Source organism: Salmo trutta, chromosome 27 (genome assembly GCF_901001165.1).
Source record: "Salmo trutta chromosome 27, fSalTru1.1, whole genome shotgun sequence".
NCBI lineage: Eukaryota > Metazoa > Chordata > Actinopteri > Salmoniformes > Salmonidae > Salmo > Salmo trutta.
Window position 1 is genome coordinate 6,838,700 of NC_042983.1, and position 24,964 is coordinate 6,863,663.

The following is a 24,964-nucleotide window of genomic DNA, read 5'->3' on the forward strand; positions in this document are numbered from 1 at the left end:
GTGAGGAGTCCAAAATGTCCTTCACCGGTACCCAGCACCTCTCCTCCAGGTTGTACCCCTCCCAGTCCACGAGGTACTGCAGGCCCCCCACCCGACGTCTGGAGTCCAGAATGGCACGTATAGTATACGCCGGGGACCCCCCAATGTCCAGAGGGGGTGGAGGGACCTCCGGCACCTCACCTTCTTGCAGGGGACCAGACACCACCGGCCTGAGGAGAGACACATGAAATGAGGGGTTAATACGGTAGTAAGAAGGAAGTTGTAACCGGTAACACACCTCGTTTATCCTCCTCAGGACTTTAAACGGCCCTACATACTGCGGCCCCAGCTTCCGGCAGGGCTGGCGGAGGGGCAGGTTTCGGGCCGAGAGCCAGACCCGGTCCCCTGGTGCAAACACAGGGGCCTCACTGCGGTGCTGGTCAGCGCTCTTCTTCTGCCGTCCACTCGCTTTCGTTAATGATTCCTGGACGGCTCTCCACGTGTCCTTCGAGCGCTGTACCCACTCCTCCACCGCAGGAGCCTCGGTCTGGCTCTGGTGCCATGGAGCCAGGACCGGCTGGTAGCCCAACACGCACTGGAACGGTGATATGTTAGTAGATGAGTGACGGAGGGAGTTTTGGGCTACCTCTGCCCATGGGACGTACCTCGCCCATTCTCTGGGCCGGTCCCGGCAATACGACCACAGAAACCTACCCACATCTTGGTTCACTCTCTCCACCTGCCCATTACTCTCGGGGTAGAAACCCGAGGTCAGGCTGACCGAGACCCCCAACCATTCCATGAACGCCCTCCAAACTCTGGACGTGAACTGGGGACCCCAATCAGAAACGATGTCCTCGGGCACCCCGTAGTGCCGGAAGACATGGGTAAACAGGGCCTCCGCAGTCTGTAGAGCCGTAGGGAGACCCGGCAATGGGATGAGACGGCAGGACTTCAAAAACCGATCCACAACAACCAGGATGGTGGTGTTCCCCTGAGATGTGGGAAGGTCGGTGAGAAAGTCCACAGACAAGTGCGACCACGGCCGCTGTGGAACGGGGAGGGGCTGTAATTTCCCTCTAGGCAGGTGTCGAGGAGCCTTGCTCTGAGCGCACACCGAGCAAGAGGAGACATAAAACCTCACGTCCTTAGCCAATGTGGGCCACCAGTACTTTCCCCTAAGACTCCGCACTGTCCTCTCGATCCCAGGGTGACCCGAAGAGGGAAGATTATGGGCCCATCGAATCAATCGATCACGAACACCAAGCGGCACGTACTGAGCACCTGCTGGACACTGAGATGGTGCAGGTTCCAACCGTAACGTCCGCTCGATCTCCGCGTCCACCTCCCACACCACCGGTGCTACCAAGCATGACGCTGGGAGGATGGGAGTTGGATCGATGGCCCGCTCCTCGGTGTCATATAGGCGGGACAGCGCGTCGGCCTTCGTGTTTAGGGAGCCTGGCCGATAGGAGATCGTGAAACGAAATCGGGTAAAGAACATGGCCCACCTGGCCTGACGCGGATTCAGTCTCCTAGCTGCCCGGATGTACTCGAGATTACAGTGGTCAGTCCAGATGAGGAAAGGGTGCTTAGCCCCCTCAAGCCAGTGTCTCCACACTTTCAGAGCTTTGACTACAGCTAACAACTCCCGGTCCCGAGCTTCCTAGAAAAGAAAGCGCAAGGGCGGAGTTTTGGTACGTGCCCGAGCGCTGTGATAGCACGGCCCCCACCCCAGTCTCGGACACGTTCACCACGCCAAAGAGGGGTCCGGATGAGCCAGCACGGGAGCGTTGGTAAACAGCTCCTTCAGACGACTGAAAGCTCTGTTCGCCTCTGCTGACCAGCGCAAGTGAGCCGGCCCCCCCTTCAGCAATGAGGTAATGGGAGCAGCCACCTGACCAAAGCCCCGGATAAACCTCCGGTAGTAATTGGCAAACCCTAAGAACCGCTGCACCTCCTTTACCGTGGTCGGAGTCGGCCAATTACGCACGGCCTTAACGCGGTCACACTCCATCACTACCCCCGAGGTGGAAATGCGATAACCCAGGAAGGAAACGGCTCATTTGGAAAACACACATTTCTCAGCCTTAACGTACAGGTCATGCTCCAGTAGTCGCCCAAGCACCTTGCGCCCCAGGGATACATGTGCGGCGCATGTGGAGGAGTAGATCAGGATGTCATCAATATACACCACCACACCCTGCCCGTGCAGGTCCCTGAGAATCTCCTCTACAAAGGATTGAAAAACGGCTGGAGCATTCTTTAACCCGTACAGGATGAGGTGGCCGAGTGGTTAAGGCGATGGATTACTAATACATTGTGCTCTGCACGCATGGGTTCAAATCCTATCCTCGTTGAGCAACCCAAAAAAATCTGTACTGGGGGAGGAGGCTGGAGATGAGGTAGGGAGGCCACTCCTCTCCCATCGGTCCATCCTCTCCATCATTTGATCCATGGCTGAACCGATCTGGTGGAGAATGCTAGTATGATGGAGGACCCGTTCCCCCATCGATGGGAGAGGGGGGGTGTGGCTGCTACTGCTGACTCCATAATGGGTGTGAGATTCTGTCACGGGATACTAGGAGTGGTGGTTGGAGTCAGGCGCAGAGAGCAGAGGGTCAGTACAACGTCTTTATTTCCACCGGCACAAACCGGTCACGCCAAAACAGAAGGGCGTGTAAAATAAATGACCAACACAGGGCAAAAGGTCCAGAGAGAGAAATAAGGCGTCAGCCAGCACGTCCAAAATAACACGACAGCGAAATAATCCCGCACAAACCTGGGCGGGCTAAACAAGCTTAAATAAACACAAATCAAGAAACACAACAGGGAACAGGTGCAAACAATAAGACCATACAAACCGAAAAGGAAAAAGGGATCAGCGGTGGCTAGTAGGCCGGCGACGACGACCGCCGAGCGCCGCCCGAACAGGCAGGGGAGCCACCTTCGGTGGGATTCGTGACACAGACGCTCTTATCCAGAGCAATTTACAGTCAGTGCACTCAATTAAGGTAGATTAACAACAACATATCGCAGTCATAGCAACAACAAAAACTATTTCTGTAACCATTGCTGAGAAAGTTATTGTAGTTGAAGTGGCCTGTTGGTTTATTCTGTAAATTGTATTACTTAGAAAATTATCGTTGCTGGTTTTAATGCTTTTGAGAAAGCTATCATAAGTGCATGTCACAGATGAGGACAATAATAAATAGTATATATTGCAATCTCAGTTGGCTCCTCTTTCCTATATTAAATGGATAACAAATATTATTATTATACAATGCTTACTTCAGTAGGAATGTATGTGCAGTAGAAAATGTAACCACAATATCAATGACAAACAAAATACATATTTTCAATGTCTGTTAGTGATGAATCTGACTTCAACGTCTGGAGAATATGTATTTTCAACGCCTGGAAAATACTTCATTTTGCTTACTGGGGGGGTATGAAGCCTAATGAGTTGAGTATAGTAGTCTGACCGTAGTCCATTCCTGTCTTGTCAACTCCATCTCTTTGTATGACTCTGCTAAAGCATTGCGTATATGGCTGAACGGCCTGATGATGACTGCCTTTGATCTTCTGTGTACATCCAAATGTGCCTTCTATAGCAACTACTGTATGCCTGATGATAAGAGAGAAACATGACTTAACACTAGGATAATGAAAAGTGAATTTTAGGTCTCGCATTGGGTGCTAGTCTGTCTCAGCTTTGGCCAATTTACAGTTGTCTTTATTGGCCAGGCAATGATGTACCATTGTTGACTGCAGAACCAGTGAGACACCCATACTAGGAGGTCTGCTTAAGAGACTAATAACAATGTAGAAGAGTGTAAGACTCAGATCTCCTGTTCCCCCAGGGACTCAGCAACATCCAACTGCCACGTTTCCTCCTCTCTAAAACCACACAGTACAGAACCAGAGATGATCACAATGACTTGCGAACGAGTTGACTTTCTTCTTGGAGAACAGAGATCTCTCGCTTCTCTCACAAAGGAGAGGAAGCGGAAGAGAAAACATCTCTCCCCATACCTCTTTTACGTCCCGATCAAACGGTCGTTCACGAGACTTTGCGGGTGTCCCAGACAACACGCCTCCTGAACACTCACATGTGATTCAGAATAATGCGTTTTATTGTTGATTGTAGGAGTGTGTGCATTGTCCTTGTAGGTTTGATCTAAAGTGTTATTTTTGCGATTAAAGAGCAATTTGTCATCCACTGTGCTATTTGACTTGAAGGTCAAGGCCAGCTATTGATCACTGACATGTAGATAATTTTACATTTGCATCAGCCAACCCACCATTTATGTCATCTCAGGTAAAGTGGTAGACATTACTTTTAAAATGAGAATACAAAGTAGCAATGCTTCCCTATTCTATTAAGAGAGACCACCAAATCCCAGGTATGAAACTGCAAACGTCAAGAGGAACTTCTCACATCCTCCTCTTCTTCTCTTCTCTCCTCACCTAAATGTTTCAATCCAAACCGTCGGCTAAATGGCACAGGAAGGAAGCACAGAGAAGGGAAGAAGTTACCCCTACTAGGCACAGATCTACGATCAGCTCAACTTCCCCCTATCCGAACCTTAGTCATGAGAGGGAAAATGAAAAACTGACTATAGATCAGCAGTTAAGGGCAACGTCTACTTGCTCCTGATAGAGCACAGAGAGAAGACCTCTCAATGAGGTAGTGGTGTTCACTCTCACACAGGTTCTGCTGAAGTGAAACCATTGGGGGAGTCAGGAATAAGGGACTCTGGTAAATTAGTCATTCACTCTGATGGGAAAATGTGTCCTGTGGCTGAAAAAAAGGTTGATGTGGCTGTTAGTGATTGGTCTGAAAAGGTTGTGCTTTTACAAATCAGGCAGTATGGTGTTAATCTAATGATGAACCAGGATCAATCACCATAACAAAGCTGTATTTGATTTCAAAGCCAGATATATTTTGGTAAATGTATTGAACAACAACAGCTAGAGCTGCAGGCAGTTACTACAGAGCACCATTTTGTGTCCCTCTACCTAATGTGTTATGGTTAGGATGTTATCTAAAATGGTTGATACAACCTCTTCTCTTTTCAAAAACAGACTCTTCCTCTTGCTTATTCAATGTACATTTTTCAGTTCCTTTCTTCTCCCTTGGCCAGGTCTGTCTGTTCTCATGGGGATGTTACTGGCCTTGGACCTCGGTTTTAACTGTCATTAGAGCCCCAAACTGGGTGTTGCAGACTATACATTGGGTTTTGTAGTCTTTATATTGTTGAACCAATCACAGACATCTATGTTTCACAAGTTTGAACATCACAGTACAGCACAGTAGAGTACAGTACAGTAGAGCACAGCAGAGTACAGTACAATAAAGAAATGTAAACTATAGTTCAGTACAGTAGAGTACAGACCTGTACAGACTGTCTGTTCTAATGGGGATGTTTGTGTCCTTGCACCACGGGTTTAACTGTCATCAGAGTCCCAAACTGGGTTGTAGTCCAGCAGGCTCTAAACTAAACTCAGCAAAAAAAGAAATGTCCTCTCACTGTCAACTGCGTTTATTTTCAGCAAACTTAACATGTGTAAATATTTATATGAACATATCAAGATTCAACAACTGAGACATAAACTGAACAAGTTCCACAGACATGGGACTAACAGAAATTGAATAATGTGTCCCTGAACAAAGGGGGGGTCAAAATCAAAAGTACCACATGAGGGAGGAGGATGTCTTCCCTGTAACGCACAGCGTTGAGATTGCCTGCAATGACAACAAGATCAGTCCGATGATGCTGTGACACACCGCCCCAGACCATGATGGACCCTCCACCTCCAAATCGATCCCGCTCCAGAGTACAGGCCTCGGTGTAACGCTCATTCCTTCGACGATAAACGCGAATCCGCCCATCACCCCTGGTGAGACAAAACCGCGAGTTGTCGGTGAAGAGCACTTTTTGCCAGTCCTGTCTGGTCCAGCGACTGTGGGTTTGTGCCCAAAGGCGACGTTGTTGCCGGTGATGTCTGGTGAGGACCTGCCTCATATCCTGAGTGTATGTCAGTGTGCAGTTTGACATTATGTATGTATAATCTGTGCGGCAGGTAGCTAGAGGTTATGAGCTTTGGGCCAGTAACCGAAAGGTTGCTGGTTCAAATCCCAGAGCCGACTAAGTGAAAGATCTGTCAATGTCCTCTTGAGCAACACACTTAACCCAAATTGCTCATGTATGTCATCCAGAGCATCTACTAAAATATAGCAATAATGTATTAATCAGTAATCACCATGAATGGCTCAGTTGAACTGTACAAATTCAGCGGTGGTACATTTAGCAGACACTCTTATCCAGAGTGACTTACATACATTTTCATACTTTTTACAGTACAGTGTACACACAAATCAGGCTAAATCTTTCTTAGAATAAAGAGGAACCGGTTTACGGGATGAAAGTTTTGGTACTGAAAAATACTACTTCTGGATTCTTTATCTCCACCTCACAGTCACTGAGACAAAACATTTTTAGACTTGGAGGGTAAATTCTCATAACCTGGTAGAATATCAAACTGCAAGGATAAATCGTATTGTGTCTACCTGAATCAATGCATAATGTGTAGAGATGGTGTTGTAGGGTCTTTATGTAAATGTTGTAAGACTAAGTGGGGTGTGTGGCCTCTCTACCTGTCTTCATTCACTATTGCCAGGAACACACAGCTGGAACTCAAAGCTCTCCCTGTAAAGTTTCACAGAGGCCATAATGTATGTCTCGGGATGAGGGACAGAGTTATGTCTGCAGCAACTGTGTTGCTAAAACGCTTCACTTCCTGTGTGCTCTCTTTGGCACGGTTCTCAGGTAGGGACTTCCTGTTTTGGTGGTCAGTGTACTAAAGGGTGCAGAAATTCTTCCCGCTTTTGTTTAATAACAGAGACCCACCCAGGACATGACCTGTCACCTGCCTAGACCTTGGGCCAAGAAGTTCACATAATCACGGTCAAGGAGCGTCCCCTAGTAAACAAATAGATTACACTATGTTTTGAATATAAAAACATTGGTTCAAGGTGAAGGATTATGATTTCACACGAATACATTAGAAGCTACTTTAGCAGCCATATGGCCGTTGGTTAGAAAGGCCTGGCCTATGCATTACCTATGTATTGTTAAATTAAGTCATTTAAAGGATTCAGAGAAGGTTAAGCCATTAAAGGGGCGTCATCTCTTACATTTGAGGTAGCTTATATTTGAGTGGTGGAGTCAGGGTGGGATGCATTTTTTTGTTATTAGTAACTCTTATTGTGTCAATTGCAATACAGTTAGGGCAGTATATCCTACACTGGCTGTATGACTGGCACAGTGATTAGTCAAAATAATGATGCACTATACACAGCAAAACACACTTCAGAATTTGTAGCCTAGTGGGCCTGATAAAAATCAAGAAGAAGATGTGTTTGTCTCCCTCTTCTGTTTGCTCTGGGTTTGTGGAGCGGTGGAAGGTGCACTGAAATAAGTTGGTGTTGATACCTGCACAACTACTTTTTGGCTCCTTTTTTGCAGGGGAAGCTGAGATCTGTGGGAGGAGAACCTGCTGTTTCTTCAGCTCATCCGCAGCCACAGTACCTGAACAGGTGACAGAGAGCAGGGTATGACATCAGGGTCGTATTCATTAAGGCACAACGTTAAAAAAAATAACTGTTTTGATTTGGAAAACAATAATTTATTTAACCAGCAAATCAGTTAAGAACCCTCACCTAACCCGGACGATGTTGGGGCAATTGTGCGCCGCCCTATGGGATTCCCGATCACGGACGGTTGTGATACAGCCCGGGATCGAACCACGGCCTGTAGTGACCCTTCTAGCACTGAAATGCAGTGCCTTAGACCGCTGCCCCACTGTACCTATTGGTGCCTAATGAATAAGATTCCCATAATCACCCATCCTAACATTACAATAGTGTGGAGTTTACAGTGTTTCCCATTCCCTTCGATTCAGTAGGGTTTTATCAAATATGGTTTAGAAACTGTGGTTTTATCATAGAGAATGACTGAGGCCTGTAGTGGCCAAAAGGGCGTTTTAGCATGGGTAGCGCCATTCAGAGACTAAGCCATGCCTGAGTCATTTTAAAGTAGTCACCTGGGTGGGTTTTCTATGGGTTGTAGCGCTCAATGGAGCAGCCCAGGCTGGCACAGACGATATAATAGCACAGATATATAGATTAGCTATCTATCTATCTATCTCTATTGGTTTTATGGATCAATGTTGCCCATTCCTGGAAGAACTGGAAGAGCCATAAATTAACTGGAGCGGAGCCATCATCAGTCTGAATGACTGCAGTCTGCACATAATATCTAGACCTTTGGTACGACTTTTTGATATAATCAAATAAATAAAATCATTGATGGGTTTGATCAGACAGGCCTACCTATTACCAATGAATTTGCCACTGGGACAATTGACATTCACCATAACAGGCACTTGAGGCCGTACCAATAGATGTAAAGGGTTTCATTCTAATATTATGTTTGATATTTTTTATTAAACATACATAATTATAGCATTTTTTTTTTTTTAAATAACACCGTTTCTCTTTCAGTATTATATGTACTGTTTTTCATGGTGTTACGGTTCGCATTAAACATGTATTTGAGTAAGGCTCTCTCTCACTCGACAGTGTTGCTCCCCTCTGTCATATATTGGTATCGTCCCAAGATGGCAGCCTACACTTTGAAGCGTTGTTTAGGAGCTGTCAAAGTTATCCATAAATGTGGAAGTCACCGTTTTATAGGTACATTTTTTTAATACTAAAAAATAAGTATTTCAATCAGTAACGTTTTCTATCATTGATTGATTCACTGTTTGTCCGAACTATTTGTGTTTTGCCAGGCAAGTAGCTAGCAGGCTAGCCAGGTGGCTACCTAGCTAGCTACGTATAATGAACCCATTCTGACCTAGCCTAACTAGCTAAACTAAATAAGATGCATCTTATCCCGTTTGTTCAAAATTGTACTTAGTATTTGCTTGTACTGTAATCGCAATAAATTGCATTGTGCATGTTACCTTCAGAGTCCATTGTCTACTCTATGTAACGTGTGGTCATTCTTGTTTATGTCCTACAGCCAGAAGATGTCTTCTTTCCACAGCATACACAGACACCAAATTATGGGACGCAAGAGAGAAAGATCATCAAAATCTGGGTAAGACAGCTACCCAAAGACACTCATTGCTAACAATTGTCTTTGTCCCTACCCAGCACAACAAATGAAAGGTGGGCCTCAACCATATATGTCACACGTTAGCTGTCAAGTGGACATGACATCAGTTGCATTTCAGTTTTGGGATACGCAGTGATCTACGTGTGAATATATTTGTTATTCTGTGCATAAGTAGTACTGAAGATGTAACTGTCAAGTCAGTGACAATGTCTGTGAATGTCTGCACTAAATTAACACAGGGGGGCAGTGTTAGCTACACATGGACAGATACTGTACTGTGTTACTAGTACTGTAAAGTCTTTTGAAGATTTAAGTCATATATTTAAATGGCAGAAAGTTTCAGCAAGTCTAGCTCTTGTGAAATGTGAAAGTAAAGCTGAATGTGAACATGTCGTCCTACAGCGTTGTTGGCCGCCTTGATGGATAGGACGTATGACCGGAACTTCCCTGTCAGCTCCCTGTCAATATCACGTGTAAGAGCATGCTAGAGTACCGAGAGATTTCATCCTTGTAGCTTGTATGTCTGTCAAACAGCGTCTGCTGTAGCAAACTACTTCATTGTCATATCTGGTACACCAATGACATGTTGGGTAAGATATGACTAATATGATTTATGTTCGGATCAAACTGTAGTCAACGGGATGAAATAATAACCATATCTCTGTGTATTTTCTTTTTCAGTTTGTTGACAACATATCGTCAAGAGAAGAGGTTGATCAAGCAGAGTACTATCTGTATAAGTAAGCCTAATTTACATGCCCTGTTATGTTATTTTCATTGTTAGGGTGTTCACTTCCTGGCCACTGTCTTCTGACCTCTGTTTTCTTCCAAAGTTTTTGATGGTGTGTTTATGTTCAGTCACATGCATGTTTGTTCTGTGCTTCGATGCTGTCTAAGAGCTTCCCTGTTCTCCCCTCCTCTGGAATCTGTTTCTTATGTGATTACAAGATTAACAAGAATATTGCATTGGGAGCCTATGGGTTAAGCGGTTACGCTTGACTTGACCTATGCTGCATAAAAGCGTCAGAATAATGACATAACATGACATTCATGTCTTGTTTGTTCTTGTTTTTTATGTCTGAACATCTCTCTTCTGTCTCCTGTAGATTTCGCCACAGCCCAAACTGTTGGTACCTCAGAGACTGGACTGTCCACAGCTGGGTCAGACAGTGTCTCAGATACGGGGCCAGAGACAAGGCCCTGCACACACTCAAGAACAAGGTAGGACTACATTATGCTAAGCAGAGCCATAGTCCCACTCGGTGTTAGATAGATAGATAGATAGATAGATAGATAGATAGATAGATAGATAGATAGATAGATAGATAGATAGATAGATAGATAGATAGATAGAATGTAAATGGTGAAAACAACCTGTGGTTAGCTAGGTTACCCCATTGGCTCACTTCAAAAACTTGACATTTTCTTGTTGTCTGCTTGTTTTAGTCAATTACAAATTCAACTACATTTAAGAAAAGTACAACATGTCAAAAGATTACTTTTCAACATTACCTGCTCCCGTGCGTTCTCAATACTAAAACACCTGATATTGTGGGGCTTCCCTCATGCCCTTTTCATGATGGTGCTAGCAGCCATGTGAGTTAGTGAGTGCTAGCTAGCTACCGACTGGAACATTAAGCTACCAAAGGTCGTGATTTTTTATTCTGGTTACTTGGACATGAACAATACAGCAGCATGTTTTTTTATTTCTGTATAACAAAAACTGATGACGAAGTTGGCTTTTTTTTTTTTTACAATGGGTATCAATGGTAAAGAATTTTTTTTACCCAATTTGTGGGGATGGTCGAGAGGAATTCCTTTTATGACGTGAATATCAACTCCGAGTATAGAAACACAGTGTCACAAACTGTCCTCCATGTTGGTACCCAATGTTCCATGAACATAACATTCTCATTCATGTTCTACCTAGAATGGTAATTGTCCAATACATAGTGCCTTTTGAAAATCTACATTCTAAAGAGTTTGACCAGCTCAATTTCTGAGGTTGACTATGCTTTCGGAAAGATTTTAACCGTTCTCTGTTTCTGTATTTAGGTGCAATATGGAATGTTCCCAGATGATTTCACGTTCAACATTCTGATAGATTCCTTCATAAAAGATGAAGACTTCAAAGGTAAAGAGTCTCTGACTTCTGAAACTGAAATATCTGTCAAACTGTAAAGTTATCCCAGACCCCCTTTGGAAAAACTCAGTTAAACAAAACTAAGCCACAAAACTAATCCATCAAGTCACACATATGACATGTAGCTTAAAACTTCACAAGGTTGTTCCTCTTCTGCAGGTGCCTGTTCTGTCGTGGAAGAGGTGATGCTTCAGGAGTCTTTTGATCTGCCCACCACACAGATCCTGTCCCTGTATGCACTTAGCAACTACCTAGCAACCAAACCAGAGCTCAGCGTAAGTAAAGTAGCGTTCACTGCTCTGTACTTTATGTGTACCAACATGTCCGGAGAAGTTAATTTGGAGTGTCTGGATTCTGTAGAAAGTAATGATTGTTGGTAACGTAAGGAGGGCGTATGTGTGTAGAGAAGGTCATTATGATCCCAGCACAACATCATTCCCCTTGAAAAATATGGATATTTACATGTTTTATATTTTAGTCATTTAGCAGATGCTCTTATCCAGAGCGACTTACATTAGTGCGTTCATCTTAAGATAGCTAGGTGAGACTACTTATCACAGTCGCAGCAAGTATATTTTCCCCTCACCAGTCAGTGCTAGTAGGAAAAGACAAGTGCAAAATGTATCCGTTTAAATTTAGCAGCCACAGTTACTGTATTTCTGTGGAAGTCGGTCATTATGCTATTTTCAAATGTTGTCTGAAGCATAAGTGTATGTTGTGTTGGTTGACTGAGCAGATGTCAGACGAGAGGGCTCTGGGAGCATCGCTACTGATATCTGGTCTGAAGCAGGACGGCTCTATAGGCCTCAGCGCTCAACTGCTGGGCTGTGCTTTACTAGGTATGTATTCCCCCAGTCAGACCATACTTCTGGTCCTAAAACAAGCCATAGCCTTTCCTCATGTTCCTAACCATTTGTTGATAGCAGAAGGATGAGGATTTCTCAGGAAACCCTGCTTTATCCTCTTGTCAAACATTGAAATCAACCTCTCCAAAACCGCATGGTCTGGTTGTCATGTCGTGCTGATCACATCTCTGATAGTTTCCGCTTCCTGCTCCTCTCTCGTTCTCTCTCTCTCTCTCTCTGTCTGTCTCTAGGTAAGGTGGAGATGGCGGCAGGGATCCATGCTGTGTTCAGGGGCATGCCTCTGATGTGGACCCCAGGGTATCTAGGCCGGGCCCTGGCCGTCATGGAGAGAGTAGCTGCCGCTCCTGGAGATGGCAAACTATCAAAGGATGCCGTATGTACTTACCAATACCTGTCTTAGCGCTGTACTTTTTACAATCACTAAATCAGTATCTAACACGAACAAGATCATTAGTAACACATTATACAAGTATAAGACTAACTCATGATAAAGCATTATCATGAATAAGAAGCCTGTACAGTTTAGCTGATTGTTTACAATCTCATTTTACTAGAGAGCTGTTACTTTTCAGGTACAGGGTATGACACAGTCTGAGGGTTTATCTCCAGGGCTTAGTGTTGAGACTGTCATATCTGGGTTATTTATACCCAGACGCACGTCAACGCACCCTGGTGCAGTGCTCCTCTAGCCCTGTCGAGTTCAGCAGTTCAACTCTGAGCAGAGTAATGTGATTTAGTGGAGTCTGGAGACCAGGGGGAATCTGTGAGAATCTGTGAGACTTTGGGAACCAAACCAGGTTTGCCAGAAAAGCAGGACCGTGTCAGAACTGATGACTCTGTGTAGATCAGGACAGACAGGAAATATTAATTGTGTGTGTCATTGTCTGCGTGTGTTTGTTTTCGCGTCCGTCTTTTGTCCTGATGGACTCCTGTGAGGGGATGCTCATTGCTCCAGAGTTACCGTGTCGGTCTGTCAGTGCATGTCCGCCTGTCCCAGTTGCGTCTGTGTTTTTCCTTACACCTGTGGTGTGTGTTTCTCCTAGGTGGATTACCTGGAGGGTCTGTTGCAGGACCTGTCCTCTGCCTCAGACTCCTCTGGAGAGGACGACGAGTCAGGAGGAGAGGAGGGGAAGAAAGAGGAGGAGGTGGATGAGGACGACCAGGCAGAGAGAGATAAGCTACCCCTCTATGCCAGCAGGTTTAAGGTACTGGGCAAAGGGAAGATCAATCAAACAAGGGAAGAGCCTGTGTAAAGCGTGTATGGACTGCATGTATGTTGTGTTACAGATTTCTTGTTTTGATCAATTGAATATAAATTGCTATTAAGCACTCATCTACAACGACAGTTACACTTAGGGCTCAATTCAATTAGATTGGCGCCAGACGACAGCATGTGTTTTGACGGTGTCAGAGGTGGAACCGCGTTAGAGCTGTTAAATCCACAAGCGGCTTCCGGTATAACTATCGCGGACAATGCCTTTGGCTGCACGGAGTCTCATTAGTAGGAATCCCATGCAGCCGTGTTTACCAGTTCGAACACTGGAATGTGTGATGTAATCTAGGCCTACACCTTGATTAGGCTAAAATAAATCCTCATCGTGACAATCACAAGAGCAGCTGCTCACCGGTTTGATAGCTCCAACGCAATTACACCGTCCGACACCAGGCAAAACATCAGCTATGCGGGTGTCGGCTATCGCCGGTTAACACTTGTACTGATTGAATCTAGGCCTTAATGCCTCCTTTTATAAATCACACCATCGCTCACCACCTCATCTCCTCTGGCCCTGTGTAGGATCTGGTTGGGCAGCTCCAGTCCAGGGGAAAGGTGGACCCGAGTCCCCTGCAGGTGCTGGTCTCCAGCCTGGTCCAGCAGAGCCTAGCCTCAGCAGAGGGCCCTGACATGGAGCAGTACCAGAGAAAGGTGGGGGAGTGGGAGGCAGAGAGGCAGCAGCTCATCAGAAGGGAGAAAGAGATGAGGGAGAGGGCTGAGGAGGAGAGACGGGCCCGTCAGGCAGCCAAGGCAGCTGCAAAGCAGGGCTGAACAAACGGCTGGATTGACCCCTTCCACTGGGGCTCACTCTACAACCAGGGTGCGTCCCCTGCAGTTTCTACCACCACACAGCATCAATACATAGTACTGGTGCTTTTTCATAAACTGTTGGGTCCGTACAACGTCTTCAGTGAAACATACACAAGAAGCGTGGGTCATATTTGAAATAATATCATCTGTACGTGAAAAGCAAAAAATCAAGTATTTGTCTTTTGTACAAATTGCATTCGCAGTTTAGCAATATACTGTAAACAAGATCAAAACTCCCCATAATGGAAGTTTGTCTATTAAATTACTGTGATCTTCAAATAATGATTCTTTACTTGATTATTTATACACAAATATAAACAAAGCAAAGACTTAGTTTGTAGTTATAACTTTTAAGTGGTTTTACACGTAATACTCATAACCTCTGTTTTGTCCTTAGCTTTGTTTTCTTGAGATTTGTTTTTACTTTTCTTGAAAGTATGTTGTATTTCCTGTTGTGGACATCAACATGATGTGGTTGGTCTAGCTCCAGTCTAGTGATTGTTAAGCCTGATGGTCACTATGACCTCATGTAAGCCGAAAATAAGAAAAGCGGGGGAAATCCTCCCACTCCTTTTCCTCTCGTCTCTCAGAATGAGGTGCTTGTGAACGTACATGCAGGCCGCGTGCGCTGTTGTGTGCGCGTGCGTGTGTTTTCTCCCAGGGGAATGAATCCCATGTTATACAATCCTAGGGGAGCTGATGAATGATCTAGGGGAAAAAATGTGTCCTTTACGCAGGCATGAATACAGTTGCATTTCTTAGCGTTATCTGTAGGCCACAACCACAAAGAAAAGCACAGTATCGTAGATCCAAATCGTAGGTGTATTGCTTGGCCCCGTTTTAGAAGTTGAGAGGTCTTTCTGTGACGTCTGGAAAATTGTATTGTGTATCAAAACAGTGGCATAACGGTAAAGTATGAATTATGTTTTGAGACTTTAGTAAACTGCAACATAGCCTACTCAAATACCACAGGCGAAAACATTTCTGGGCAAGTTATCCCTGTTGGTTTTTTTCATTTGGGGGGAGATAAGTCATCAATGGGGAAAAATAACTGTTGTGGCTCACATAATGTGTTCATTCCACATAATGCTACAACTATTGAGCATTCATGGCATGGGCTTGGGAAACTGCCTGTTATGTAGACTAAGCTGAATAGACAGTACAAATACTTTTAAGTCACAAACAAGAGCCATTGTTGTGTGGAGGCTCCATATTGACTCCCTAAGAGGTAGTCAGAACCTTTTATTTGCTAAAAATAGTTATATCCTACTAGATCTGCCATTTGCAAATTCCCATGGATCGGATCTGTTTTTATGTTATAAAACATACAACATTCCATCAGACAAGCAGTAACTGTATGTCATCTGATTGAAACACATTTTCCGATTATGACATCAAAGATTGTTGGCTACTTAAAAACTGTGAGAAAGTCTCTGACTTAAAGGTCCAATGCGGCCATTTTTATCTCCGTATCAAATCATTTCTGGGTAACAATAAAGTACCTTACTGTGATTATTTTGAATGAAAATGGTCAAAAAGAAACAAAAATAGCTTCTTAGCAAAGATACATTTCTTAAGCAAGATTTTTGCTTAAGCAAGAATAAAGTACCTTAAAACTGAAAACTAGCTGTTATTGGCAGAGAGGTTTGGAACTCTCTTATTTGCCTACTAATTTACCACCTGGTGATATCACCAGACAAGCCAAAGCTCCATCCCACCAACACAGTCTTTTCAAACAGCTCTTACACTAAAAGGGCATTATCATTATGTTCACAATTTCATAGTATTATTCCAACCTCATTGTGTGTAGATGTATATAAAACACAGGACATCACATTTTTGGCTGCGCTGGGCCTTTAAGAAGAGTGTTCCATCACCCCTGTGAAACGACCGTTGGGTCCTCATAAATGCTTGATCAACAAATACTCATGTTATTCTATTCCTCCCCTGTGCTGCTTCTTTTCTGGGATTACAAGTTTAAGCTTTGGGAACTCTTCTCTGTCTCTCTCGATTTATAGATGTGATATACAGATGTAATGGGAAAGGGAACATTTTCTGCAGCTGGTGACATGACAACTTTTCCCAGTATGTTGCTGTGTCTAAATTCTTAAAAGCAGATTATAGGATAAGATGCTGCTAGGGTGTTTTTCTTGGCTCAGCAACTGGCAGCACTGGTGTCTCGGGATACTGGGTTTATTAATCTTCAGTAATCCATCAAAGAAAATGCTGCATATTTAACATTTTAAAGCCTGCTAAGAGATTAATGAAGGCAAATAAGATCAAACTGAGTTGTCATGAGGGCTTGAGGATGTGCATATTGCGGTGTGTTTTTACAGAATATTGCACTCAGTGGTACACACAAACTCTGCATTTACAAATGAGATTACTCTCATTGCTCTCATTTCTCTCCCTATTCCCCTTCTTCCAAAAACAGTAGTCTACATGCCCCTTGCAACAAGTGCTGTGTGTGAAAATAACATTTTGCTCTTTGCCAATAGTTTTAGCTGAGAAACATTATGCAAACCCAAAGGACAACTTGCTGTTATTGCATATTTTATTTCAGACCAGGGAAAGAAGAAGGTGTGAGTGCAATGCTCAGTCACAATTGAGGTCATTTTTAGAGAGAAGCACTGTCCAGGACAAGAATCTCCCATCTGCCTGTGAGGAGTTCTCTTCCTGAGAGCCCAGCCTCCTAAAACACCATCTCTGAACAAAACGCTGACATGGAGAGAACACTGAGGCAATGTTCAGATGATGATGGAAGACCTACAGTATCTTCTGACTTGTCCTGTGTGGGTTAAGTAGGACCTGACAGAAGTAACCTTTAGCCTCCAGACATGACTTGAACATAACACATACCTGTGAAGTCCATTCAAATCAAACAGAATAGCCTGCTGCTAAACCTGTGTAGTTACAGCTTTAACGACTGGATACACAAACAATGCTGTGAAGAGAGAGCTTTGCTGCAGATACTGTCTGAGTGACCCTACAGTAACTATGGGTTACTAGGTAGCCTCCGCTGCCCTCAGACTCTCTGGGGAATGAGACTTAACATGACACAGCGATCCTACTGCCCTCCTGATGTGGTGATGACGTACTTCTCGTCTTGGCAAGCCAGTAGGAGTGAAATGGCTGTCACCAGATCCCACTGTGCAACATTTGGAGTGAGGTAGGCATACAGTAGCAGTATGTGAACAAATGAACCTTTTTTTCAATTGAGGAAGTACAGTGCAATCAAAGCACTCAACGTGACAAAGAGAGGAACGAACAAATATAGTTAAGATGAATTAAAATCATAAAATAATAAAAATGTATTATAGACAAATTGGACAATGAGCAGTGAGATATGGTTTTGAAAGGGAAGGCAATAGGAGCTGGGTGTAGTGAAGAGACCATACTGAAAAGGCATACTTAACTTGATTAATGGGTCTATTAAACTAGACAGGAAAGGGTTTCATGTGACAGTACCAGTTAAAAGTTTGGACGCACCTACTAATTCAAGGGATTTTCTTTTTTTTTTCTTTTACTATTTTCTATATTGTAGAATTATTGTGAAGACATCAAAACTATGAAATAACACATATGGAATCACGTAGTATCCCAAAAAGTGTTAAACAAATCAAAATATATTTATGTTTTAGATTCTTCAAAAGTAGCCACCCTTTGCCTTGATGACTGCTTTGCACACTCTTGGCATTCTCTCAACCAGCTTCGTAAGGAATGCTTTTCCAGCAGTCTTGAAAGAGGTGCTTTTCCTTCACCTGCGGTCCAACTCATCCCAAACCATCTCAACTGAGTTGAGGTTGGGTGATTTTGGAGGCCAGGTCATTTGATGCAGCACGCCATCACTCTCCTTGGTCAAATAGCCCTTACACAGCTTGGAGGTGTGTTTTGGGTCATTGTGATGTTGGAAAACAAATGATAGTCCCATTAAGCGTCTGTTCACCTACTCTGTGTCTCACAAAGACATGGCGGTTGGAACCAAAAAAAAATTGAACTCATCAGACCAATATGGACTTGGTCTTTTACCAAATAGGGCTATCTTCTGTATACCACCCCTACCTTGTCACAACACAACAGATTGGCTCAAATGCATTAAGAAGGAAAGAAATTCCACAAATTAACTTTTAACAAGGCTCACCTGTTAATTGAAATGGATTCCAGGTGACTACCTCATGAATCTGGTTGAGAGAATGCCAAGAGTGTACAAAGCTGTCATCAAGGCAAAGGCTGGGTGCTTTGAAGAATCTCAAATTTAAAATATCTTTTGATTTGTTTTTTGCTTACTACATGATTCTATATGTGTTATTTAATAGTGTTGATGTCTTCACTGTTATTCTACAATGTAGAAAATAGTACAAATAAAGAGAAACCCTGGAATGAGTAGGTGTGTCCAAACTTTTGACTGGTACTGTATGTTTGACAACATACATGCATTCTGCGTCTTTTCAACGTAACAATCACATTATGACTCATGGTACAGGCAATGGCCTGCCTGGATTACTCAGCAGTATCCCTTGGAGGACCATGTTATATACACTGTACCGAGTACAAAAATGTTTATTCACAATATGAAACCCCAACAATTAGCCCATCTCACAGTATTGTCCATTTTAAACTGAAACATATTGAACAAAGCACTTTACAGACAAAATTCAGGATTTTGTACATTGTTTCCTAAAACACCCAACCACAAACTTAATGGTCATCCTCAGGTTGATACCATAAGCACCTATTTCCACCCTGTTCCAGTGAGTGTTCTGGAACATCTCAACATGTTAAAGTGAGACTTAAATGTTCCAGAAGGCTGTCCTGAGGCACTATCCATGCTAATAATTGCTAACGCCTCATGCACTTGTTTACATGTTTAATGATCCTCCGAAGGAGCACTTAGTCCGCACAATATAAACTTGGGGGCCGAATCCTAGCTTCAAATCAAATGGTATTTGTCACATACGCCAGATACATCACAGGTGTAGACCTTACCGTGAAATGCTTACTGACGAGCCCTTAACCAACAATGCAGAATATTAAAAAGTACAAACATTTGCAAAGGAAAACTTGTAACACAATAAAATAACAATAATGAGGCTATATACAAGGGGTACCGGTACCAAGTCAACCAAGTCAATAGCAGCAGCATATATGAAGAGTGTGATGGAATAGAGGTCCTGGATGGCACTACCTTCTGTAGCGACTTGCGGTCAGATGCCCGAGCAGTTACCATACCAAGTGGTGATGGCAACTGCTCGGCATCTGACTGTAAGGCGCTACAGAGGGTAGTGCGTACGGCCCAGTACAACACTGGGGCCAAGCTTCCTGACATCCAGGACCTATATAATAGGCGGTGTCAGAGGAAAACCCATAAAATTGTCAGAGACTTCAGTCACCCAAGTCATCGACTGTTTTCTCTGCTACCGCACTGCAAGCGGTACCGGAGCGCCAAGTCTAGGACCAAAAGGCTCTTTAACAGCTTCTACCCCCAAGCCATTAGACTGCTGAATAATTAATCAAATGGCCACCAGACTATTTACATTGATCCCCCCTCCATTTGTTTTGTACACTGCTGCAACTCACTGGTTATTATCTATGTATAGTCACTTCACCCCTACCTACATGTACAAATTACCGCAACTAACCTGTACCACCGCACACTGACTCGGTACCCCCTGTATATAGTCTCGTTGTTGTTTTGTTATTGTGTTACTTTCTTTATTTTTTACTTTAGTTTATTTGGTAAATATTTTCTTAACTCTTCTTGAACTGCACTGTTGGTTAAGGGCTTGTAAGTAAGCCTTTCAAGGTAAGGTCTACACTTGTTCTATTCGGTGCATGTGACAAATAAAGTTTGATTTGATGCAACCAGTTAGGATGTTCTCGATGGTGCAGCTGTAGAGCTCTTTTCAGCCTCCTGAGGGGAATAGGCGTTGTCGTGCCCTCTTCATGACTGTCTTGGTGTGTTTGGACCACTAGGTCCTTATTGATGTGGACACCAAGCAACTTGAAGTTCTCGACACGCTCCACTACAGCCCCATCGATTTCAATGGGGTCGTGCTCGCCCCTCCTTTTCCTGTGGTCCACGATCAGCTCATTTGTCTTGCTCACATTGAGGGAGAGGTTGTGATCCCCATGTGAAACTCAATGATTATGTAAATCTCCCATTGACGTCAGTGCATGATTTACCTGTTGCCTGTGAATATCTCAAGGTAGAATTTAGACCCAGGTGAATAGTGAAATGGCTGCAACATCCCCTCAATAAAAGGAACTTGACGTGCAGAGCTCTGGACGAGGCATTATTATGCCACTATCATGGAATGAGATTGCATGTGACAGACGTGTGGATGTAACCTATAGTTTTACAGAGGTAAACAGTCTGGTGGGTGGGATAACAGAGGCCTTTGTTTTCTCATTGGCATAATCTATCAAACTCCCAATTGGTGCCAACCCAAACAGTTTACTTCTCATTCTCCCTGTGTCCAGCTTTGTTATGTTATGTGAGCCATCGCACAAAACCTTCTACGGATGTTATCGACAAGTTTACCAAACTGTAGAACAGACATACACAAAGCCTTCCTAAACTAGGATTGAAAACAAAGCTGTTGTAGAGAGTAGAACCCAGGACAACACCCTCCACCTAATCTCTGTGTCTGTCTGTCTGGAGTTTGGGCTGTGTAGACAAAGATGGCTTGGGATTCCCATAGAACGATTATACATCAATACACTGAACGAAGCTGCATGCCTTTACTTTATAAACTACCTTCACATAATAGCCCTGAGGCATTTGTGTGGCACAGTGCAGTCTGTTGCCTAATACCATAATATTTTTAACCCTTAGACATGGATTTTATGCTCACTTAAAACGTTTGTGTACTCCATAGTCCTAGAGAGCATCCAACCGTATTTAGTCTAGAATGGCAATAACAAATGGTGTCTCTCTCTCGCGCGCTTCTCTCCCAAACATGTGCATGTACCTACTCATGCAGAGAAAGGAATCATTGTATTCTGGTTCTCTACTGTAGGTAGCTGTTGTGTTTTTATATGGAAGGGCCCTAAGACTAAAGGTAAAGACAGGCACGGTGTTGTGAAGGATGTATGTCACCCTGAGCTAAGCTGAAGCCCTGGTGGTGTGCACAGTGTATGCCACATGTTTTTTTTCCCACTCTAATTATCCTACTCGTCCTTAAAGTCAAGGTCAAGTCAATGTAAACTCCTTGGGCAATAGTTATCTGAGAATACATTTGGAGGTATTACTCTGTCATTTGTTAGCCCTGCTTTTAACCGTCATCAATCAAACACTGCAGTAGGCTTAATAGTGTTAGACATTTCCATACTGGAGGTTATCTGACTTTCGACAAACAAATCCTGGTGAAGATGAACCCTTTTCAAGTCTACTTACAGTAACTTACAAAATTGCTGGCCTTTCACATTTCTCATGGTTATACTGTTGAACTATAATACACTGTCAAATTCTACATTTTTTCTCATCTTTTTTAATCTTCATTAAAAAAGCTTCACTATATCATAATGTAATTTATAGTTGTAATGTAACTGGTTGTCTGTGTCTGTCTGTCTGTCTGTCTGTCTGTCTGTCTGTCTGTCTGTCTGTCTGTCTGTCTGTCTGTCTGTCTGTCTGTCTGTCTGTCTGTCTGTCTGTCTGTCTGTCTGTCTGTCTGTCTGTCTGTCTGTCTGTCTGTCTGTCTGTCTGTCTGTCTGTCTGTCTGTATCCAGTGCATTCGGAAAGTATTCAGACCACTTGACTTTTTCGACATTTTGCTAAATGCAAAATGTTCCTCATCAATCTACACACAATGCCCCATAATGGCAAAGCATGGTTGACAGTGCATGTCAGAACAAAAACCAAGCCATGAGGACAAAGTAATTGGCCGTAGAATTCCAAGACAGAATTGTGTCGAGGAACAGATCTGGGGAAGGGTACCAAAAAATGTATGCAGCATTGAAGGTCCCCAAGAACGCAGTGGCCTCTATCATTCTTAAATGGAAGAAGTTTGGAACCAACAAGACTCTTCCTAGAGCTGGTAGCCCGGCCAAACTGAGCAATCTGGGGAGAAGGGCCTTGGTCAGGGAGGTGACCAACAACCTGATGGTCACTCTGACAGAGCCCCAGAGTTCCTATGTGGAGAAGGGGGGACCTCCCAGAAGGACAACCATCTTTGCAGCACACCACCAATCAGGCCTTTATGGTAGTGGCCAGACGCAAGCCACTCCTTAGTAAAAGGCACATGACAGCCCGCTTGGAGTTTGTCATAAGGCACCTAAAGGATCTAGGCAACGCTGCCAAAGGTGCTTCAACAAAGTGCTGAGTAAAGGGTCTGAATACTTATGTTAAATGTTATATTTCAGTTTTTTATTTGTAATCAATTTTCACACAGAAATTACAACCTGTTTTTGCTTTGTCATTATTGGGTATTGTGTGTAGATTGTTGAGGGGAAAAAACTATTTCATTAATTTAAGAATAAGGCTGTAACGTAACAAAATGTGGAAAAGGTCAAGGGGTCTGAAAAGTTTCCAAATGCACTGTATATTAAGCTTTTTGTGCACATTCTTACCACAATTCTGTGAATAATTTATCGTTACATATCTGGCACACCTTGCTCATTTGGTTCTGTATTCTACATCACTATCAACATTTAAAGATATTATTAGGCATACTACAATTATATTTCATATAAGATATGGTCATGCGAAATTGATCCAATAAGACCCCATTGAGTTGTTTGGCGGCCATATTGGGAAAAGGCTTCTGTGCAGTTAATATGTGAATCCTGGGATGGCCCTGTATCTACAAATCTTTTTAAAAGCCAGTTCTAGTTGTATGTGTGAAATGTGGTACCACTATCACCAAAATTACAATGCAAAAACGCAGGTGCCTCAGCACAAGCTTCCAGCATTCTAATGTCAAACAAGTTGGTTAAATGACATAGCATTTGAAAGGTAATTTCATGACCTTTCAGAACCACTTGTCAAACAAAGATTACAATGTATCAGGGTTTCCTTTTTTAAAGCAATTTATACAGGTAATTCTGATACAGTATGTACCCCGGAGGTCTCCAATGTGTAGATTGTTTATCTCCGACTTTCTTAGGGAAAAGCCGAGTCAGATGTCTGGCTCACCTCCATTCAGAGACCATTATACCCCTTTCTACAGGAATGATTCACTCCTAGAGTCTGGCGGCTTAGAACACTTGAAATCTTGACAACTGCAAACTACCAAGCTTCTTATTTGTTTCTGACTATTCTGTAACCTAAAGTCTGAAATGTAGGTAAACTACATGCTGGATTAAGGCTATTAATCAGTGCTTGACGTGGGCAGGAGCTTACCGGAGCTGACTACCAGCACCTCAAATGTTCTACTGCTTGAGCTCCTGTTCCTCTTATATTAGCTCAAAAGTATTGTGGAGTTCCTGCACCTAAATATAAATAGTAGGACACCCAAAATGAGTACCGGAACCTATCGCAGTCTAAGTCAAGCACTGCTATTAATGATAAATAAAATAAACATTTAAATAAATATAAAATATAATTAAACAAATCTAATCAAAAGTAAATGTTGGTACCATTTGAAAGGAAACACTTTGAAGTTTGTTGAAATGTGAAATTAACAAGAATTTAAGCTTTCTGCCCATATGAGATATGTCTACGTCCTGGGAAATGTTCTTGTTACTTAAAACGACATGCTAATCCCATTAGCGCACTGTTAGCTCAACCGTCCCTTGGGGGGGGGGGGGGGACCGATCCAGTAGAGGTTTTAATAAAGGCAATCCACTGTGTAGATTGTTTAACTGGCTTTCTTAGGGAAAAAGCATTGTCAGAAGTGAGGTTTGAACATCTACATTCATAGATCAGAAATCCCCTGTCTCCAGGAAGAATTTACTCTTTCAGGCTGGCGCATTAGACCGCTCTGCCATGCTGACAACTGTGAAGTTGTTTCTTGTTCTGTAAGCTAAAGTTTTAAATGTAGGTACGCGACATGCTAGACTTAGGCTAAAAATAAATCTACTATTGCTAATTTATGAGTTTTCATTTTACCACTTGTGGCAATCCACTATGTACATTTATTTTGTCGCATTTATGTGCTAGTCGGAACTCTGAAATGTTTAACTTGCTAATTGGTTAAACGCGGCACGTGTATAACTCCAACTTATTAGCGAGTCGGACATTTCCGAGTTTCCTAGTTCCGACTAGCACGTGAATGAGGCATTTCATTCTGACTTGCTGTTTTGCATCAAATGATACATTTCGCATCATCATGATGATGTGGCAGGTGACACTGCTTCTTGAAAGTCCAATATCTTGAAAACTTAACTGCTGACATGCAAAACATTTTGGACTGTATCAATAATGGACTAAGGAAAAAAAAATGGTGTATTTTACTTTAAGCAGCAAACTACTTTTAAGAGGTACTAACTACTTCTAAAGCTCAAATTAAATACAATAGACAGCCATCATATTCGTTTCCAAAAGCCCCAGAACCAACTAATTGGAATGTCCCCACCCCATGCCCTAACTAGCAATTCAGACCAATCCAAACGGTGGTCCCGACCGAGCGCAAAAGAAGGGGGCCGGGCAGGGTGGCAGGACTCTTAATGTTAGGATGGTATTTTTCAATGTGGTCATCACTCTGCCTGTCCTGTGTTCGCAATACATCAGTGCAAGAACCTATTGATTCCTTATCATCTGTCAAAG

The 24,964-nt window shown here is 43.3% G+C and overlaps 1 protein-coding gene and 1 non-coding gene across 2 annotated transcripts; both read left to right on the plus strand.

Moving 5' to 3' along the window:
- Nucleotides 1-2,257: 2,257 nt before the first annotated feature.
- On the plus strand, nt 2,258-2,339 carry trnas-acu (transfer RNA serine (anticodon ACU)). The gene has a single exon. It is a non-coding gene; the product is annotated as a tRNA-Ser (tRNA).
- A 6,303-nt stretch (nt 2,340-8,642) lies between these two features.
- Nucleotides 8,643-14,541, plus strand: mrps27 (mitochondrial ribosomal protein S27). Its single transcript, XM_029716454.1, has 11 exons — nt 8,643-8,740; nt 9,072-9,149; nt 9,570-9,640; nt 9,849-9,907; nt 10,274-10,388; nt 11,223-11,301; nt 11,470-11,585; nt 12,047-12,149; nt 12,407-12,549; nt 13,220-13,381; nt 13,972-14,541. Exons 1-11 carry the CDS (start codon nt 8,665-8,667, stop codon nt 14,218-14,220), a joined length of 1,251 nt encoding a protein of 416 aa, XP_029572314.1. The 5' UTR covers nt 8,643-8,664; the 3' UTR covers nt 14,221-14,541.
- Nucleotides 14,542-24,964: the final 10,423 nt, after the last annotated feature.